General features: G+C 41.3%; 1 protein-coding gene and 1 long non-coding RNA gene across 20 annotated transcripts in view; one reads left to right on the top strand and one right to left on the bottom strand.

Annotated features, from left to right (window-relative positions):
• Positions 1-22,527, bottom strand: part of BICD1 (BICD cargo adaptor 1) — a 141,740-nt gene that overhangs the window by 15,999 nt on the left and 103,214 nt on the right. For 3 of the 19 annotated variants that reach the window (XM_083572290.1, XM_083572292.1, XM_083572291.1), the window contains exon 8: positions 22,033-22,240. In XM_083572290.1, the coding sequence (XP_083428416.1) occupies positions 22,033-22,240 (208 nt within the window). Of the gene's footprint in view, positions 1-8,760; positions 8,864-10,691; positions 11,047-17,707; positions 17,819-20,511; positions 20,712-21,922; positions 22,241-22,527 lie in introns of those variants that run through there. The other 16 variants (XM_083572286.1, XM_083572294.1, XM_083572298.1 and 13 more) reach the window with 13 other exon arrangements.
• Positions 1,333-22,527, top strand: part of LOC310742848 — a 175,859-nt gene continuing 154,664 nt past the window's right edge. Inside the window, exon 1 of the long non-coding RNA XR_014538730.1 lies at positions 1,333-1,388. This is a non-coding gene — a long non-coding RNA (uncharacterized lncRNA). The remainder of the gene's footprint in view (positions 1,389-22,527) is intronic.

Below are 22,527 nucleotides of genomic sequence, written 5' to 3' on the forward strand. Positions count from 1 at the left end.
GAATGATCATGTGAATAGATTTAACAAAATATGAGTAGCCTGAAAATCAAAAGTGGTGCAGAAAATCTCTCTTAAACTATCAAATGTATCTTAGTCTACAGTTGCACTATAATCTTAAATGAGATTCAGAGCAAAACATGGCTTCATTTCAGGAAGTCAAGATGGTGGTTATTGAAAACCACTATGACAAATGCTCAGATAAAATATGAACCAAAAATTGTGAAAGATGCAAACAGTTCTAATAGGATGTCTGTGTGTGGGCTAACAGGATAAAGGAAGCTATTAAAGATAAGAAAGCTTCCTTTAAAAAGAGAAAGTCTTGCCCCAATTAAGTGATAGGAAGAGGAAAACCTCTGGCGTAAAGCTTGCGTAACTAGGTACCCATCTAAACCGGTTTACCTTGGGTTCCATAATAGCCAGAGAGACAAGGATCCTGCAGACTCTAGAAGCATCTCCAACTAAGAGAATGAACTTAACTTACCATGTTGCTGCTCAAAATAAGTTGTATAAGAACAGTAATGCATTTTGGGAGTAAACGATCCTGTTACACAAAATTGGGGTACATGTAGATAAATGTGCCTTGAAATAGTTGTACAGATAAAACATAAACCAGGCAAATACACAGAGCAAGAGTGAGCCTCCAGTTTAACTCTGAGACCCCTCCTGAGGCATCTGATCATAGCCTGCATTTTAATCAAGGCTTATATTTTGATCAGATTCCTGTATTCTAAAAATGAGCTTAAATTCACAAATGTTTCTTTCGAGGCAGGAAACCAGCAGGCAAGGTCTTTGTCAGAGGCCCCTTTGGTTTATTGCGGTCATAAAAAAAAAAAGCTGAGAGCAAAAGGTCACTGACCCTACATATTACAGAATATAATTAAGCTGTAATAAAGCGGCTAAATTAAGAATTAGTAAATAGTAAAAGGTTTTGCCATTTGGCCTCTCATCATACAAAGAGTCATTTGCCTAAAGGTCAAAAAGGTCAAAGCATCTGGCTGGCAAGAGGGGGAGTAAAGAGCCGTTTTTTAAGCTGTTCCTTGTTCCTTTTAAATTGAGATCCTTTTACTCTGCAAAGATTTCTTTTCCTCTTAAAAGGTTATTTATGTTATGTATAATATGATATTCTGTTGCCTGAATGCAGTAAGCATCTAGAAAGTAATAAATGTTAGATTCTTATTTCATAGAATCATAGAAGAGTTGGAATAGACCACAAGGGCCATTGAGTCCAAACCCCTGCCAAGCAGGAAACACCATCAGAGCACTCCTGACATATGACCTCCAAAGAAGGAGCTCTTTCATAGATGGTGTGTGAGAAGGTGAACAAAAGATCTGTTCAGATAAAATTAGCCACCATCTGTTTTGGAGTGAATAGGGCAATAGGGCAAAAGGTGAAATGTTAGTTAAGGCGCCTAGTTAAGGCGCAAAAGGTTATCTGGTAATTAAGGTGCCTTGTAGAGGTTAATGGCTACTTGTTTGCCAATTATAAATAGAAGGAAATATAGCTCTTTGTCTCCCATAAAAGGTAATAGGAAATGGGTGTATCTTTTATGATTGGTTCTAGCAAACAGCCAATAGGAATTTCAACCAGGCTGATTGGACAGAGGCAGCCAAAGGAGGAGCAAGGGGGCTGGGCTGAGGGAATATAAGTGCTGGCCATAATGGCAGGAGGCCAGGCCAGAGCTTGGTAACCATATACCACTGTGCCTCTCATTTATTTGTCTGACAAATAAATTATTATTTTAATTTCTCTATTGCTGCGTTGAATATTTCATTCCAGCTAAGCATTAACCACAAGCAGGTAGCAGGAAGTTCTTGATAACATCATTCCTCCACAACAAAGCTTTACACTTGCAAATCACTCAGGAAGACCCGTCAAAAGTGAATAATGTATTTGAATAAGGGCCAATCTTTGTCAACTAGCTCTGATCCCAAGGTGTTCACCAATTCAACAGAAGGCTCCAGCAAGCCTGGGAAAGCAATTAGCATGCCTTATTCAAATTTCTGAGTGACAGACTTGTAAATATGTTGCAGAAACATAATGGAGCATTTCCATGTACAACCCATTTCCATGTATTACATTTTGGGTGTTCTTTGGGTAAGGGGCTGGACTATTTCTAAAGTCTTTAGAAGTTGTTCCCTATTTTTGTTCTGGGGTCCCTCACTTCCCTTGCATGGTGGGGGCAGGAAGGACTCTTTGCAAATAGACCCCTAAAGAAAAAGTCAGCCTTGTTTTCTACTACCTGGCCTTGCTTCTGTTTTCCTATTTCTCTGACCTACAAGATGATCCTTTGAGGGAGGGAAGGCTGTTTGAGGTCATATGTTGACTATGCCTAAAGAGTGCTTACTAATGGTTCCTGATAATCATGGGGAAAAGTGGCAAGTGGGGTGCCACAGGGTTTTGTCCTGGGCCCATTGTTGTTCAACATCTTTATAAGTGACTTGCATAAAGGAATTGAGGAGATGCTCATCAAACTTGCACATGACACTGTTGTGGGAAAACTCCACACTGCCAAGTTCATTTTTAGATGCAACTGTTACAAATAGACTGAGACCAATCCATAAAGGAAGAGCACCCAGGAGGGTAATATTTATTACTGCTGCAGCAGGATCCCCAGTCCACCAAAAAATGGTGGGACTCAAGAGATAACTTATGGTGCAGCACACTGTGATTGGTTACATTCTGCTGCAGTATCGCGCCTGCAGTTTTCATTCATTCTTTCTTATCAGCTGTTGCATTACCAATGTACCATTTCAGCAGATACCACCATGCCTACGTGACAAGCTCCACTCTGCTATGGTTATCAACTTACACAATTGTCAGTCTACATAAAATATCAGGCATACTTGGAACATTCCATATGTCAGGCCTAGGATAGGTAGCTAATGTCATAGAAGGCAGAAACGGGGTTCAAGATGACCTTAACAGATTGCAGCACTGGGCCCAAGCTAACAATAAGAGTTTAAATAGGGGCAAATGTGAGGTTCTGAACTTAGGCAGGGAGAAACAGCTACACAAATATAAGATGGGGAACACCTTGCTTACTGGTAGTACAGGTGAAAAGGATCTAGGGGTCTTAGTGGACCACAAGCTTATCATGAGTCAATGGTGTAATGCAGCAGCAAAAAAAGCTAATGCTATTTTAGGCTGCATCAACAGAAGCATCGTGTCCAGATCAAGGGAACTCAATGATTCTATGATATCAAAAAGACTTTGAAAAGGTACATAAAATAGCTGCCAAAATGGAGGTAGGGGTTGGAGCACCCTCCCTGTCAGAGCAAGCATTTAGAGCTTTTTACTTTTTTAAAAATGAGTTTTGAAAAGAAACTTATAGACTGCCTAATTTTCCAAGGAAACTGAAGGTGACAGACAAAACAAATGATAGAGCAATATAAAACAAACAACAAACTCCAAGCTGAACCTAAGCCTAAGCACAAATTCAAGTTGATTAACCAAAAAACTTAACAATTCCATAGGAGTCATCAAAATAAAAACCAAAATAAACTGGGGGGGGGGGTCAGCTGAAGGCCCATTAAAAAAGTTGTTTCTTTACTAGTCATATAAAACAGAATAGTGATGGTGCCTACAACCCATCTGGCAAGACATTCCTTACCAGGGGGAGCATCACTACAGAAAAAACCCTCCACTCTGATGTCACCAGCCTCTCCTCATGAGGTTGAGAGACCTGGAGTGAGGCCATAGATGACTCTCAGAGCACGCAGGGAGCAACACACAGAAGAAGCCAGTCTTTAAGGTACCCATGCCTTAAACAAGTAAAGCTTTAAAAGTTAACACTAGTGCTTTGAATTGAGACTGGAAACAAATCAACTATCACTGTGGAATATGCAGACAGAAGCAGATTTAGGGCAACTCAACCAGTCTGTCCCCCCGCCTAGCCTTCCCGTCTCTTTTCTAAAACCTAGTAAGCATTTGCTTCCAGAAGGAGGCGTGGGGGCTCTGGCAGGGTCCTAGAGCCCTCACACCTCCTTCCCAAAGTCCTCGCCGACCTGGCTTTGGGAAGGGAGCACAAGGGCTGGGGTGGGACACCATATTACCAAGGTCTGGGCCTGATGCAGAACCAGGTTGATGGAATCAAATTGCCTAGTACTGATTCCAGCATTTCCTACTCACTGCAATTTCCAAACAGTTTTTCAAGGGTGGCCTCACATACAAAGCATTATACTGTAATAGACCAATCTGAAGTCCCATGGGCTCACTAGGGAATGACCATGGCAAGATCTGACTTTCTCAGGCAATGGTCGTGTTTGACCAACCAGCCAAACCTGGGAAAAGGCACCCCTTGCCACCTGCACATCTGGCAAGAGCGGTGGATCAAGGAGCATCCCCAAACTACACACCTAATCATAGGGAATCCAACTCCCTTCCAATCAGGCTGTATAAGACATATTGTCTACTCACTAGCAGTACTTCTGTTTTGCCAGGTTTAAGTTTCAACTTGTTCTGCCCCTCCAGTCCATCACAGCTATCAAGCAGCAGTTCAGCCTTTTAACTGTCTCCCTAAGATCAAATGTCTAGCTTTGATGAAGGGCCTGTGGTCCTTTCTCAGAGCCAAGGTACCAGAGAATCATCACCATGGTGTTGGAGAGGAGGAAAAGGAATGTGGGCAGTGGCTTCCATGCTGTGATCTTCAGATGAACGGCTGTATATAAATCTATCTATCTATCCATCTAATAATGAAAGGGATTTAACCACAATTGCCGCTACCAAAAGTTCATCATGGTTCCCACTTATCAAAATGCAGCACATCCAAGCTAGATATCTGACAAAGCTTCCACTTGCTGCACTAAGAATCGCTTTCACAGAATTACGATTCCAATTGATGCACTCAATGGTCGGTATGGCAAAGTACAGTACAAGGAGAGACTTTGTCTGTGTGGGCAACCTTGTGTAGAGGGCCTGTTGTTGTTTAGTCATTTAGTCATGTCCGACTCTTTGTGACCCCATGGACCAGAGCACGCCAGGCACTCCTGTCTTCCACTGCCTCCCGCAGTTTGGTCAAACTCATGCTGGTAGCTTCGAGAACACTGTCCAACCATCTCGTCCTCTGCCGTCTCCTTCTCTTTGTGCCCTCAATCTTTCCCAACATCAGGGTCTTTTCCAGGGAGTCTTCTCTTCTCATGAGGTGGCCAAAGTATTGGAGCCTCGGCTTCAGGATCTGTACCATTATTTATTGCAATGCCCACTATATATAGAACCAAGAGACCAATTTATAAAACCCCTGTTTACGAACAGAACACACTCAAACAGGGTGGAAAGGGTGAAATGGCTGCTGAGTGATACTGATTACTTCGTAACTTATAAAGTAGCACTATATGCGTTGGCAGCTAAGAAGATCAGGAGAAAAGAACTAGATAAAATAGTGGTCAGTTGCAAAGGTGATTCGGACATTTAAGCTGGCACATTCTACCTGAGAGCCCCCTGCTATTCAATCGTATGCAACAAATAATTTTTAGGAGACGCGACCGTGGTTTATCATATTTGCAGTGCCCGATGTTTTATGGTTTTTATGGTTTATGTTATTTAATAATGGGTCGAGACGAGGGTGCTGCTGTCCACAGCTAGGAGGAGCAAGGGAGCAACAGCCAGATTATGCTCCCACAGTCTGGTACTGGCCCTGTCATGCATATTTAACTTATGAAATTCTCTGCCCCAAGATATGGAGATGGAGATACAGAGCTCTACTTCAGGGATGGGAAAGCTGTGGCCCTCAAGATGATGTCCTCCAGCTCCCAACATCCCTGACATCTGGCCATGTTGGATGGAATTTGAAGTCAAACAATATCTGGAGGGCTATAGATTTCATATGCCCCTAGGGATGAAAGAATTTGTCAATTTCATTTCTCTAAGTTTCTCATTTTTCTAGTCTTAAATATACTGCTGCACATTTCCACACAGGTTCCCCCCCCCTAATTTTCTTGGGGGGAAATCTGCCTTTTCGTGTAAATTTATCCTACTAAACACATGTTCGTATGCATTGTTGACTGATATACACATTTTTACAAGCAATTTCCCCATATATAAAGCGTTTTGGGATATTCTTCCCCTAATATATGCAAAATTTATGCAGATTTCCCCCAATACATTTATATTGGTTGGATAACTTCACTGTAGAATTTGGGTGTGTGCAAATGTAATTTTGGTTTGGGGAATGGTTTGAGTAGTGTGAATTAGTTTCTCATTAAAATGCAAAACAAAATCAAATATGTCCTCAATTTCTACTCTTTACAACAGATAAGGCTTCTATTAGAGATTTATAGCTCACTTACAGAACTGACAGAACGCCTTGCTCAAAAGCAAGTGACAGTTAAAAGTAGTCTATCTGTAGTGTATTCGTGCATTTCTATTACACTTCTGCAAAATGTAACAAATACATGTATACAAAGAATAATTGTGAAACTCTGTAGTTAAAATATAATCATGATATATTTTTAAGAATTTGAAAAAAGTCAGATAAAATATACTGTTTTAATCATTCCTCACTAAATCTACTGACAGTCTAGCCAGCAGGTCAACAGGTTAGTGAAGTAACAGACAGAGAATATTTTTTTAAAAAATGATTTTTTCATTGCCTTATACAGTACACAGCAAAAAACATTTAGCACTAGGAGTGCACATGCTCATATTAAAAATGTGGCATATAATTTCCATACTTCAGTAGGAAAAGATCTTGTAAGCATCTTGATTTTGATATCATTCCACATGGCATCAGTCTGAAGTGAAACATAATCTGCTGGGCACATTCAATTTAAAATATCAATGGGCACTGGATCAAGAGTTTAAAGGCACAACCAAAAGGCATTCCTGGAATATATTACGTACTGCATAACAGTACAGAGATTCCATTAATCTTGATGTTATTATTAGCTGGTCATATTAGGAGAGGCAGTTATGTTGTAAATAATATTATGCAACAGCTAATAAACCCAGGATCCATTGGATCCCAAGCTGCTTAATAATAATAATAATAATAATAATAATAATAATAATAATAATATATTTATACCCCGCCCATCTGTCTGAGTTTCCCCAGCCACTCTGGGCGGCTCCCAATCAAGTGTTAAAAACAATACAGCATTTAAAAACAATACAGCATCAGACCCAGATCCTCCCCAACCTTCCAAAATGCTCATTGTGAGCAGTACAGCTGTGGATGCAGAAGTGGCCCTGTTGCTCCTCAAAGCCCCATCAGCATGGGGAATAGTTGTGATTGGGAAACAGTTAAGCTGAATTCTGTGGTGCACATTAAATTCATGCAGGGCTATCAGTAAGCTCCACAAACCACACTAGTTCCCCACAAATGCACCCCAAAATCCTCTGCAAAATGCAGGCAGACATACTCCTGGGTGAAAAGGCTCGCATGAAATTTCAATACAATTGGCTTGCACAACGAGCTTGGCACATGCACTCTGCAATCCGGGATGCAAAAGAAAAGGGGGCAGCCATTCACCAAGTCAACTTGTGTGAATCAGCCATCATTACTGATTGATACGCCTGCCTTCTTAAATGTCCAGCACAATGCAGTGTGCTCACATGGAATGGAAAAAGTAGGTTACACACAAAAAAATCTCATCAAACCATTCTGGGGGCAGCAGGAACCTAAATATATCAAGGGTTTGTGCTAAGAATTCCTAAAAGATGCCAACAAGTGTTGTAAACAACAGTACAACAGTACAACAACATGCCAAAGATTGCTGTAGTATGGCTGAAACTGGTGCCTCCTTGTGGAGAGCTGATTGACACAGCTTGCAACTATACCCACAGTACTCGGATTGAAGCTATATCCACGTGGGTTCATTTTTAAGAGGCAACCACATTACTGATAAACTAGGCTAAGCTTGGAACCTGTAAAGACCAACTTCGAGAAGAATGCATTTTTTAATTTATTTTAGCTATGGTCTACTCTATCTGTTAGTGTGCTCACAATTGCTAATAGAAAATTATGATATATAATTATGATATATTTATGCATGTATTCTGCTTCAATACTTTCCAGCTGTTTTATTTAGCGAGCTTTGGCAGAAGGTACACATGGCTTGCTTGCCAGTAAAAGAAATGGTTTTAATAAGGTGATCCTGTTGTATAAAACTCAAGATGAAAATTTGGGAGAGAAAGTAATAAGCAAAGCACAGCAGTGAATTTGTGTCATCACAACTATTAAATCATATTGCTCAGCATGAAATGTATGCCTTCAGTCTTGTCTGTAGTGCTTGGAAACATAACCAGACCAGAGTAAAAAGCACAAAGCAGTGGCACCAAGAGGTAAAAGTATGTTTTGCTGGGTTGATAAGAAGTTAAAACCAAGAAAGGCCCTTAGCAAACCCCCCACCACCATTTTGAATTAGCTTTCACAAGGACTTGTACCACAGCTGGAATGAATATATATGCACATGTAATGCTTATTGGTTTGATTCAATGAGCATCTCAAATATGGCAGATCTAAAATAATAATGAGACAAACACAGGATAAGACATGATATGTGAAAAGTGCAGAGAAAAATTAAGTTATTATTATACTAGATGCTATAACAGGGCTGGGAAGCCTGTACCCTCCAGATGTTGTTAGATTCCATCTTGGATCTGCCCTGGTCAACACAGCCAGTGGTCACTGTAGTCCAGTCATCTGCAGGGCAACAGTTTTCCCCATCCCTGTTCTATAAGAAGCATCTGTTTTCATTTCAGAGCAGCATAGAATGAATTGGTTGGATGTAGAATACAAAAGGGTTGCAATCTGCCTGATAATAATTTTCATCCATCTGCATCGGTACGCATTTGGTTGCTCCAATGTTCAAACAGAATTGCTTGCAATTCATTTCAAAATGATGTGTGGGAGAGATGGGATCATACCTAGGAAATATCAGACTACAAGAATCTGAAGAAGTGTGCATGCACACGAAAGCTCATACCAATGACAAACTTTGTTGGTCTCTAAGGTACTACTGGAAGGATTTTTCTTCTTCTTCTTCTTCTTCTTCTTCTTCTTCTTTTTTTTTTGCTACAAGAATCAAGTTACTATTTGCATATTAAACCATACTCTACAGAAAGCCAAAGCCTGGTAGTGTTCCCCACCCCCTTCATTTGGCCATTATTGTTTTCAGAATAATTACTGAATTTTTAAATATAGATATTTTTTTAAAATGGGATCTGTGGTTTATCACCACAATTATCCTTCATTTATTGACCAGAATCCAAGAGGATTTGAATACACAGCACCTGGAGGGACTTTTAAACTTTTCTTTCTTGACTTACACACACATCCATGCCATGTCACAAACAACTGTGGAACATTTCCTTAATTTCCTCAGCAGCCGTTAGCTATTGTTATGACAAATGTCCATAGAGGGAACTGCAATAAAAGCTTCCTTTGGTTTGTACAAGAAGGGATTAGATATGCTAATCCAAGTTTGTAGGTCAGAGAACCAATGGATCTTGAGCAATGGTTCAGCAACCTGCCTATGCCAACACACTCTAAAACACGAGTCATTTTTGTATGAGTCATTGAACTCTCTTGAATAATCAGAAAAATATTAAAACAGCAATTATGTAGCATGGGACTATTGTTTCACAGTTGGACATGTGGAAGTTATTGTGCAGTTCTTTAGATTCTGGAGCAGTTACATGGAGCAGTCCATGGAGCTGGTCCCTTATGAAAGGCCAACAAGCCAATTGGATAACTGAAAATGTACCACCACAATCTTGCAACGTTCCGTAAATTAAGAACCAAACACATAGATCGTACTTCTGCAGAAGACATCATACTTCCGCTTGTTCCACTGGGAGAGTTTGCACTAAGCCAATTGTTGGGAATCTCAGAACTCTATGTGAATGTGGTCCACCAAGCTTATCTCTTTGGCAGTGGCGTAGCGTGGGTTGTCAGCACCCGGGGCAAGGCAAGTAATTTGCGCCCCCTAACCCGTGGATTTGCGCCCCCTAACCCGTGGATTTGCCCTAACCCCAGATGTTGCGCCCGGTGCGGCCGGCCCCCCCTGCACCCCCCACGCTACGCCACTGCTCTTTGGTCCTAGGATTCTCTGCAGCCTGTTCCGCCTCCCAAGCCACACACCTCTACTACCTCTGCTTCAAACCAAGTGTTTCTGCCTCCGATAATGTCTCTTTCTTGCATAAATGGAAGACAGATAAGTGTTTGGGTAGAAACTAGCCTACTGCACAAAAGTAAATTTGCATGCATTTCTCCTCCCACTTTTGTATCTGGCCCCATCAGATACTGGTACTTGTCCCCTGCAACATTGCCCAAAAGTGAGCGTGGACCTCAGGCTGAAAAAGGTTCCCCATTCCTGCATTGAACTATGATTTAGTGTAAGTGACAAGATCTCGCTACTGTGAGCCTGAGCTTTGCGTGCTCCTATGTGATGCCTCTTTTCTGATGCTCCACCAACCCAGCTGTGCCCAAAGCCTGCTGCTCCCTTTGACCATGGCACTAATCCTTGTTTAAGGGTTGAGGAACGTGACCCTCCATATGATGCAAGTCCTATGTCAATTCCAGCTGGCTTCTAATCATAGATTCTTAGTAGGCCTGTATATTTTCCCCACTGGCCATTGACTTTATACTCCCCCCTGGGCTTTTCTCTTCCTCTAGTATGCCCTCTCCCCTTTTCAATAGGCTCGGATCTCTCCCCTCCCTCAGTCTTTTTTCTCCCAGTTCCTTTGACCCTACCTCCTTCCTGGAGCTGTCCTCTCTGACCTTGCCTGGCTCTTTCCAAAGCTTCTGCAGTCTCTCCCTTTTCGGTGCAACTCTCTCTCCTTCGTGATGTGTCTTTTGCTCTATCCTGTCCGGACAGCCTCTCTTCCCCTGTTCCCTCTCTTGATTCTGGCCTTTTCAACTGGCTGCTTCTTGGTGAATCTGTCTCCCCGTTCACACCAGTCTGCTGTTCCTCATCTCTTCGCCAGTCTTCAGGTTGGTCTCTGAGTCCTTGGCCTCCACATCTGACATCAGCAGCAGGTGCCAAAACATATAGCTGCTCCAGATCAGCCCCACTACGGTATTTCAGGGAAGAAGTGACTGCGCTGAGCTGAAACAGTGGTCGACACTTGCCCATAAATTTAAAGTATAGGATTTAACCCTTTCATCTTTGCATAGATTATTGATAAACAATGGAAATGCATTCAAAACAACATTTTAGGAATAGTCATTTAAATAATCTCAGGAACTAAACCTGAGCTAAATACAATACCAGTCTGAATCTCTCCCCGCTCCCCTGAACTGGAACAGATTCCAATCTGAATTGATAACAGCTAGATCAGCTGCAATAAGAAATATGGGATGGAATTCACCTAACGCACCCCACCAGTGGCATTTTGGTGCAAGGCCTTCAGCTGTAAGCCACCCAGAGTTGCTGGGGAAACTCAGTCAGATGGGTGGGGTATAAATAATAAAATTAGTATTTTTATTATTAATGTGGCTTTACCCTCCTACCCCTCTGCTCTCCTACCCCTTGAAATAGGCGGGGGGGGGGGATTCAGAAGAACCCCAGAGCAACAAGCAGGGGAAGGAGACAGGCAATTATTCCACCTGGCAAGCTGAAATGCTTGTGCAGATGGAAGGTTAATAAGAGTGCAACACTGAATTCCATCTAGTATTCTACCAACTATTGTAGCACAGCAGTTGTGCTGTATGGTTTTTGAGCCCTAGATATGCATGGGGTTCTCAGGGGGGCTAAGTTGGACCAGAGAGGAGAGGAGCACAGAATTCTGTATGTGCTGTGAATAAATAAAGCCCTTGATTCTAGATGGGAACTTCTCCTGCATGAGCTCTATTGGAAGAAATGCTATGTTTTTGTACAGGTTGCATTCATTCCAGTGGCGTTTGTGCAAGTTAACTATCAGGTGGATTGTGATATTAGGTGGGAACATAAAATTACTTCCATGCTTTGTTCTGTTGTATTCTCCTCACTTTAAAAAAATGAGTAATTTGGAATATGCACAGGAAATATGTGCTTTTTATTTATTTCTTTGGAAGTGAAACTCATAAATAACTCATAAATAAGTAGGGCTCATAAATAAGTAGGGATGTGGATACTTTTTAAGAACATAAGGCTAAGAAACTGAAGACCTGTCCTGATGGAAAAAAGGTTATTCTCTGACTAGCAGAAGTCCTAGCTGTGCAGCCTCTGGTTTTGAAAACATCAGCACAAACTGTCAAACTCTCATGTGGATAGAAAGGTTCTAAAATGGAGCTGTTTTCCACATACAAAAAATGTCACAGATGAAACAGATCTTTAAAGCATACAGTTGCACCCCAGATTACCATCACTGGGTGTAAGGATGGGGAGAAGAAGAAACCTACTCACTAAAGCCATCTTGTTTTGGAACACTTCCCAAATTTATTGTTAAATGAAAGGAAGGAACAATAGGTTTTCACCTTCTTTCCCAATGATGCCTTTAGAACATTTGGAGCACACACAAGTATTACTAAGTCAGTCCCAGCAGATAAATATGAAATATTTGTTAAGTACAGCACTTCACAGTGTGCTAGTGAGGCATCTGATCATAGCCTGCATTTTTATCAAGGCTTATATTTTGATCAGATTCCTGTATTCCAAAAAATGAGCTTAAATTCACATGTTTCTTTCGAGACAGGACACCAGCAGGCAAGGTCTTTGTCAGAGGCCCCTTTGGTTTATTGCGGTCATAAAACAGGCTGGGAGCAAAAGGTCACACTGACCATACAAATGATAGAATACAATCAAGGTTGCAAAAACAATTAATTATTCTGCCTCCCATTAAACTTGAGCCACATCTTCCTAAGGTTAAAAGGGCAAGAGCTAATACAAACAGCAGCTGGCTAGGGAAGAGGCCTCTCTCTCTCTCTGAAGCTGCTTTGAAGCTTCAGAGAATTTAGAGAACTTATAGAACTTAGCTTTTATAAAGTTCCTTTTTTACTTAAGACAAGATCTTTGCTTCTAAAAATCTATATATGTTATGTATGAAATATTGGCTTAAATGTAATTATGCAAAGGATTTAGAAAGTAAGAAATTATAGAATCACAGAAGAAGTTGGAATAGACCACGAGGGCCATTGGGTCCGGACCCCTGCCAGACAGAGAGACGCCATCGGAGCACTCCTGACATATGGTTGTCAAGCCTCTGCTTAATGACCTCCAAAGAAGGAGATCTTTCATTGATAATGTGTGGAAAGATGAAATGTTAGTTAAGGCGCCTAGTCTAGGGCAAAAGGTTATCTGGTAATTAAGGTGCCTTGTAGAGGTTAATGGCTGTTTGCCAATTATAAATAGAAGGAAATATAGCTCTTTGTCTCCCATAAAAGGTAATAGGAAATGGGTGTATCTTTTATGATTGGTTCTAGCAAACAGCCAATAGGAATTTTAACCAGGCTGATTGGACAGAGGCAGCCAAAGGAGGAGCAAGGGGGCTGAGCTGAGGGAATATAAGTGCTGGCCATAATGGCAGGAGGCCAGGCCAGAGCTTGGTAACCATATACCACTGTGCCTCACATTTATTTGTCTGACAAATAAATTATTATTTTAATTTCTCTATTGCTGCGTTGAATATTTCATTCCAGCTAAGCGTTAACCACAAGCAGGGTGCTACACTAGGAATGATCAATGCTTATTTAGTGTCATCTTCTTTGGAGCATCTCTTCCAGTGACAACTGAACTCCAGCATAAACATCCATAGAAAAGGATATTAGCTTATATCAAGCTAGCTCTCAGATCTGGAGCACTTTCAAAAAAACATTTTATTTTTAAATGTCCTCTTAAGTATTTTTTTTTAGCTTTTAAAATATCACATGATTTAAATCTGATCCATCTAAAGCTGATTTTTCAACCGAAAGAAGAAATGTAATCAAGTTCAGTGAAAACACAGGGAGGCCGAAGAATGCAACAGACAATATTATACAATTCCCCAACGTACAAAACAACCAGGACTATGGTATTTTCCGATGAAGCTTCAAGAGTGCAATCTGGTACTCAACATCCTCTGGCTAAGCAGCTTTATGATTTGGCAAAACCCCACTATGCTAATAGAACACACGATGTGTCTCTGCCATGGAAAAGTATACCGATGGAAACCCCCCCCCCCAGATACATATGTGGGTCTGTTAGCACTGGAGTTTCCTGTCTATTCCAAAACCCAAGCTTATGGAACTCCATCTTGCTTGGGCAGTCGCCCTCTCTTGGGCACGGGTCTCACAATGGATCAGGACATATGTTTTTCTGTGTGCCAAAGGTAAGTGTGCTGTAACCACCTGCCCTTATGCAGCAATGTGTACATTTGGCTCCACATCCTATGCTTCACTCCCCTGAAACCCATTGGTGGAAGGGAAAGGAAGCATGCTCCTGTGTGGTTCCTAGCTTAGGCGGAGCACTTCCTTGGCAAAATGCTCATGAGGTGAATGCTCGTTGCCCACTTGCCCACCTGCCTCCCTCTATGCTATCCTGGACCTTCCCACCAATATGGTGTGTGTAAGCTGTCTGTAAATGTATTTTCATTGGGGTATTGAGCTACTGCCCCAGGAAGCAAGTGAACCTTTGTTGGTGTGTCTACGCAATTGTACTGGCCATCACATTTTCACTAAATGATGCCCACCAGGAACAAGGGGTGGCGGAAATCTGTGTGGATTTGAATTAGAGCATGCTTGTTCCAACTTTGCAGAATACCAAGCACAAAAACAGGAAAGCACCACTGGCAGGCAAAGGCAAAACAAAACAAAGAGGAAACCAAGGGCTTGCAATTAAGTTTAGTCCAAGCCTTACACTTTTTGCTCTATTTTGGCAGCAATTATTACCAAGTTCATGAAATGCTATAGCAAATCCTGCTCTTGAGAAATAATTTATTTCAATATGTGTCACACCTACAACATATTTCATTTCAAGGATTTGGAGTCTGGTAGTTTTATTTCTTTCCTCCACTTGGGATGAGGATGGGGTGAAGTTAATGATTTGCTCTTTGTGTGGAATTAAACCAGTGAACTCCTGGGTGTGTTTCTGTCTGCTTTGAGGACCACAGCACAGAATTTCTCTGGCTGTATCTGTGGACACTACCTTATTCTCTGTGCTTCTTCCATGTTGGGGCCATGGCAACATGGCTTTGTTCCCTTCATGCATGGAAAACATATTGCCATTGTTGCTGGCTCACCTCTTCCTGGTCGACACTGGTCATGTTTCTAGGAGCACTGGGGATATGTCTGTTGTTTTTGTACCATTTTTGTATTTTGTGTGTTTTCCCCTCCCCTCCCAGAGTTAGCATGCTTAGGATATGGCAGCTGTTCCACCCATGCAGCAGCAGCATATCCTCTTTCCTGGCATAGCAAGCATATAGGATTGCACTTTCAGTTACTTTGATGTGCCACTGCACCTCTAGCACTTGAAATAAAACAAAAATCTAATTCCATGCAGTACCAAACATTTTAAATGTTGTTTTTTTAAATGTGTGAAATGGTATTTCAAAACGTAGCACCAAGCAAGTCAGCACCTGCTGCCTAAGAATATATTACAAAAATATGCATCAGATGGATTCCGCCAACTGTATCTGATGCACCAGACCTAAAAGATGCAGCATTTTTAAGAAACTGCACATAGTTTAAAAAGGACTTTCAATTTTTTAAAAAGACCTTTCAGTAAAATTCATAAATGGAAGAAAGAAGAGTAACTAAACACTAATACTAGACCCTTTTCCTTTTCTTGTAGTTATATTAACTCTTCTTCCAGTTATATTTTTAAGTTTGAGACATTATTTGGTTAAAAATCATTGTAAAAAATAAAATTAAACTGAATTATGGACTATAGTTCTGCAGTACTATAGTTCTGCATGGTGTGAATTATGATATTCAATTTTAACTCATTCCCGTGACACATTGGTGGTTGGTTGTTGTTGAAAGGTCTAGAAATGCATTTTCTCAAAAAATGAAGGCTGAACCTACAAGGCAGTAAGCCTCACAGAACACGGTAGGATGTACTTCTAAGTACATATAATAGGATTGTGCATAGGTCAGCATACAGCACCTTTGGGGTCAAATGGCAGCTGGGATGGGAGAAGATTGAATTAGTATTTTTTTTGAACCAGGGGGCAAGAGCTGACCTGAAAGAACGTAACATGTAGCTTGGCCCTAATACATGTGACTGGCACTGTACAGAGACACATCCCATAAACTGGTATGTCTATAGTGTGTTAATTCATTTTTTATATCTAAGTTGGAAGCCGGCCAGAGTGGCTGGGGCAAGCCAGTCAGCGGGGTATAAATAATAAAATTAGTAGTAGCAGCAGCCGCGTGTACTGTATACTGTGAAACATGGCAGGAAATTTCCAAGAAGTTGAAGAACGGCCTACCAGGTTAGGAGCTGTAATGGAGGTGTATCATGGGACTATATTTGTGGCTCAGTCACAAGGTGTTTAGCTTACAGTCACATGAAAGAGATCACAGTCACATGAAAGGATTTCAGATCTATGCATATGCTAATCTGGTAGGCATCCATGTTGGGTGCGGTGTCTTTTTGTTCTAAGCTACTGAAGAGAACAGATGTGTTTTCTCTCCGTTTCCAGCAAACAGCCTGAGGCTGCATTGGAGAAGAGACAGAGCTTTGATTTTAGCACAGAAAACAAGTTATTTGTAATCTATTATGCCTTATGCTGAGACCAGTATAAGAAATACGGAACTAACTGAATGTAATTTTTATTGTTTAAAGTTATTTTGAAATTAAGTCCTGTGTGTAAAGCTTTTGAACCATATTTTTAGACTGGATAATTTTTATTTCAATACAAGAGTCAGTTTTTGTCCATCCAGCGGCTTCCACATGCACAATATTAATAATCTCAATAAGAAAAGCTTTCTGAATTGCACTTCACATGTTTAAAACTCTCTGACTGACTGTTGGCTCCAACAGATACTAGAAGCACCTGTGACTGCACACCTTTCAGTCTCATACTGCTCTGCACTCTACACAATGAGAGAACTGCTGTTGCTTACAAGCACATTTTCTGACACGAAGGAACAAGGATGTCACTCCTGCTGCTTTCATTCACTTTTCTATCAGCTCTTGACTGCTCTTACATGTAACTAGGAAAAGAGCAGGAAAAACCTGCCAGTATCGGAAGTTACCTTGTATATTTCTAATTCACAACATAAAGAACTTAAGGAAGGTATTTTCAGTGGAAGCTCTCAAAAGAGTTCCCCAGAAGCCTGTCTGAGCCTGAGCCTACATTTTAGAAGCAAACTTATTTTTGTTTGGTGATAACAAAAAGTCTGGGTATGTTGCCTTTACTTTTAGTTAAGTGTCTACTGGTTTTATTAGAAAATTTATATTTCTGTTTTTACAATGGGTTGTATTCAAGTAATTTTTCCTTACAGTAGACCCATTGAAATTAATAGATCTAAGTTAGTCATGACCATTAATGTAAATGAGCCTACTCTAAGTCAGGCTCTTTTGGAGTTGCAGTTAAAAGACAAATAAAAAAAGATAAACATTTATTCTAATAGATGATAATGAAGTATCTAAGTCAAAAGGCAGAGTGCAAGTTCGTATTATTGGAAGGGCAATGGGCCTGGAAAGAGGAACTTTTTAATTTAAAAGAACTCTTCCGTTTAAAAGAATTAAAAATACATCAGATAATTTCCACCAAAAGCATGTCAGATTTGGATCAACTTTAGCACATTCCAACAGCGTAATTATCAGTGGTGGAGGAACTACGCATAATGACCAAAAGTACCCCCACCTTGTATTTGGTAACATGTACTGGGCCTAGATGCAAAATCCATGAAAATTCCTCTCAAGTGCTCCTCATGAAGGATGTCCTGCCTTTTGCAACGTTCCACTGGTGCCAGAACTTTTGAGAGGTAGAAAAGAGGCGATTATAAGTAATAAGCAGGGTACAGGGGAGACATGAAGGCAAGAATGGAAATGACTTTATTCTGATTGCCTCTCACAATTCGTTACTGTGATATCCTGGCCTGCCATTTTTGCGACATGCCTAAATCCAGTGTATAGCTGAATTAATCAATCTGACATAATTTGCCATATATAACACTGCCCTAGGCAACCAGAACCAACAACTAGTTTTCTAGCAGAATTTAGATGGTGAGCTGTACCCTAAAAAGGAGGTCTCTGCTCAATCTATTGTATCTTAAGGTGTGTTCAGGCAACCTGGGAACAGGGGCAGGGTGTGCACAAAAGCCCCACCCCCAGCATCCATATGCACATCACCCCATCCCCACTGCTTGGTCTCCCACTTACATGGGACTTCTATCTGTGAATGTTTGAACGCAAACAGAATAACTCTGTGCAGTTCAGGTCCCTGCTTCATCAGAGTCCCCAGTCACACAGAGGGTTCTACTTGCAGTCAACTAAAATTGAGTAGCAGCTCCATTTAGACTAGAGGGGGGAGCGAGGGTGTTAGGGGCAGGTCTTGGGTGAACGCCCCTGTCCTCAGCCACACCTACACTGGTTATCAATATGCTTTGTTTTTATAGTTAATCAGATGCTTCCTAAATCTTTCTGGTGAAAATTTGGTTTGGCTTGTAGAAAAAACTGCTTCAAGATTTACAAATATCTTGCTGTCTTTTACACATTATTACCACATAAATCACAAGCACTGGGTCAGGGAGCTGACCTAAAATGTTTTTGAAATTTCTGACAAATACATTTGCTTTATTTAAGTCTATGATTTTGTTACAGTGGAAACTACTGTACTCCTCCTCTAAAAATAAAGCCTTTGCTTCTCTGAAGCTTTGGAGGCTATTCTTCCATGCTTCTGAGCTTAGAGATGATTTTGTAGAAGCAGGCAAGGGTGATCAGAAGCCACATTATAAGAAGAGTTTTGCACCCCAGAATGTATATCAACAGGCCAAAGGGCTTCTCCCCACTACAGCTGGTTTCAGACTGAAAAACAAAGCTACTCTCCTTTTACTAATAGGAGGCATGGCATTGCTTTATGTATTTCCCCCCTCAACTTTCACATAATGATTCTAAGTAATCATTATGGTTCTCCAGGAAACAGACTTCAATTCCACAGGATACTATTTCAAATACTTTCTTTGTGAAAAATGCCATTTCCTACAGTATATGTAAACAAGCTATTCCATCTACAACAGTAGCACAAGGTTGCAGATGAAGGGCACTATCCAGCTATGTATTTCTGCTACTACAAGGACTTTTGGCTGTGCAATGGAACTTATCCCTCTCCTCTCCTTTCCCTGCATGCCCCATTCTGCTCTGGGAGTTCCCCCAGACCTCCTGAGCAGATCTGGAGAGGGGGCAAGATCTGGGGAGAAAAGAAGGAAGGGAAGTTCCATATTGCAAGAAGAAATCCTTGCACTAACAGAACTACTTTGTTGGATACCACCGAGAGCTTTTAACCTGCAAGTGCCTCTCATTACACAGCGCTGTGTAGGCTTAATGTTTCCATGTTGTTTCCATGTTGTTTCCAGTTGGCCAAACTGTCAGTAAGCAACATACAAGGGCATGAAAGGAACACTAGTGGTAAATCCAGGGTAAATGTTCAAGTCCTGGCCTCAACCCAACACAGTTAAGCAGTTAAACCACTGAAATTACCTCTGTTAGGTTGTGCACATTGTGTCAAAACTCAATAATGTTTTATCTTTCTTCTAACTTTTCCTAAAATTTCACACCATTCAGAAGTTCCCCTGCACTTGGAAGGTTTCTTTGAATTATGTTATCAGTATCTTGCAGGGTAAACACAACTGGCACATGGTAAGAAAAAGGCAACATGTTAGCTCTGAATATATGCATCTATCTGTTGAGAGATACATTATAATATACTGTTCAACCAAGTCATCATAGCTGTTTCATTTCACCAGTTTATTATTTCATCAAATGGCTTCAAATGAAACACTGGATCAAACTCAACCAAGGCACTAACAGAACTCCAGTTGAAATTATCATCTTGACTACAGTAACATGACCCAATTCAGGCAATCATTCAAGGCTCCATAATCTATGCATTATGAAGCTGTGAATGACCATTGGGTCCCAGCACTGCTCCCCTTGCTTCTCTTCTCCCACCTTATAGTAAGTCTGAGTTCCCTGCTACATCCAACCATGGGAATTCTGGCTTAACAAACAGGAGTGGTTAGTTAGTTAACATACCAGAATTTCCTTGCTCAGGTATAAGAGGAGCTCTGGCTTAATACAAGCCAGGATCTTTGCACCCAAGTCAGTGCACAAAGGGGAGGGGGCAAGGGAAGCCTTCCTGGCTTCATAAAGCATTGCTTCTGAAGCCTTGATTGACTATCTGACCTGGGCCAGAGGGAAATGTGACCCACTGAGAATTTTGCTTGAAATGAGCAGAGGGCACTTCGGATGAAATCGTCCAATCACATACTCCAGAACAGTTTCACTGATTATCATGTAGGAGTAGTCTGGGGCAGACTAAAGATGCAAATCTATAAAAGACGGAAGAATGTGCCCTAATTAAAAATGCATGTGCAGTGTTTGGCGGGGATTCCCCCTATACTCAGCTAATCATTTTGCACTACATGCACCCAAGGAAAAAATGTTTACCTGGGATGGCCACGGTTAACCTTTTTTCCTTGCTGAGACGGTGCCCATAGAAGAATTCATTCATGGAGGCCATGGAAGGGGGGCCCCTCAGAAGAAATGATTCTGTGGAGGTGTGATCAGGGGGGGTTCTTAATAAAGGCAGTAGGTGGGTCCCTGAAGTCCTGGGATGGCTCTGATCACAAGGGGAAGGTGAGAATAGTCTTGCAGGAGATCCAAGAAAAAATACATACGAAAACAAAAGAGTTTTTACTTTAATTACTGAGCCATGGCTCCTTGAATGACATTATCACATTCCTTTCCCCACCACCACCACCCTCCACAAAGCAAACCAGCATGTTGTCACCACCCCTATCATTGCTGCCACCCCACAGGAAAACGTATTTCCTATAAAGGGAAGCTTCACTTAATAAAATTTAGAAGGAGAAAATACAAGCTGCTCAACATGACCCATCAAGCTGAGCATAGATCACCTGCCATGTACAATGGCCCACCATAGGGTCAATAAAATCTCGTTTTGCTGCTTGCTTGGAGCTCTTCTTCAGTGTTGTCAAGAATCTGAGGCCATAATACATGGTGGTGGTGTGGCTTGGTGGGTCACATCTTGTGCAGGCCCCCTCATCCAATTCTCATCCCCCAATTTAGGTTTTTAATTATTATTTAGGCATCATGCATATTTTCCACTTCATTTATAATATCTGCATTTAACATTTATGCTGAACATGTAGTACACAGACAATGAAAGTTTGCCCTAAAAGTCTCTGAATGGGGGGAATCTTGTTTAGATACTGTTTGTGGAAGTTGTTCCCACAAAGTGGGGGGACCTTTTGTCCACCATCTTCTCCTTGACCTCCCTCCCCCTGTTGGTGGGACAGCCACAGAACTATATGCAACTCTGCAAACCACTAGCGTTTGTTTCTGGGTTTGAATAAAAGTCATCTGCTATTGAACATTTATTCATTTTAACACAGGTGTTGAGAAGCACATCAGGGTAATCACATTCCTTGCCCACATTTCAATAACGAAGAGAAAAGGGAAAGTTTATAGGCACCTTAGTTTATCAGAGGATCATTTCCCTCTGGATGTGGATATGCCTCTTAGACATGCCCCTCCACTTCACCCCGCCCCATCAAGAGGTATATTTTTGCTATATATTAAGCAGATACATTCAAAACATACAGAATATGCTGAAATGCTGACAGAATATGATCTATGACTATATCAAAAGGAAGAAAAAAATATTATGGGCAGATGGAATTACTAGCCAGGCTTCACATTTTGAAAAGTCGCTTCTTCACACAGCCCCATATCTCAATGACCCCAGCCAAAATATATTCGTTATTTGCAATTCAGTGAATGACCTTAATTCAAGTCAGGCCACTGCACTGTACTATAAAGACGACTGCATGCATACCTTTTCCTCTGAGTGCCACTGCTGACCAGTATGTTTGGTTGCTGTGGGCCCTGACTATGCAGGAGGAAAGTGTCTATGGTTGGCACGGTGGCTGATGCCTCCTCACTTACTTTAGGGCTGCCGATCTTGCTCTTTCCAAGTTTGCCTTTGCTCCGCCGGGACTGCTCGTGATCAAACTCTAAGTCTTCCAGACGCTGGGTGAGGGCGAGCTTTTGCTGGATAGCCATCCGCAGCAAAGAGTTTAAGGTCTTCTTCTCATCCTCTGCAGCCGCCAATTGCCTCTGCATCTCATCCAACTGTGTTACGTATTCATCACACCTGGGGGGAGAGACAGAGGGAGGGAGAAGTGTCTTCCAGATTATGTGGATGTCCCTCATGGAGAAATGTCAGCAAGAACCAGCTACATATAAAGAATGTACGCATTACCTGTTATCATGGCAGGTGGAAAAACTATGTCTAAAGTAACCGATGTTGCTGCCTGCTGGTTATATTTATGTGCAGTCTGGGCCAATTTAATGCTTTTCCATGACAGAAAAAGGTACTAAATTTGCCTGAGTCAATGGGCCATAAGACATTTCTAACATGGACCTGCCCTGAATTATTCT

The sequence above is a fragment of the Podarcis filfolensis genome (assembly GCF_964270895.1).
Source record: "Podarcis filfolensis genome assembly, chromosome: 10".
NCBI classification, from domain to species: Eukaryota; Metazoa; Chordata; class Lepidosauria; order Squamata; family Lacertidae; genus Podarcis; species Podarcis filfolensis.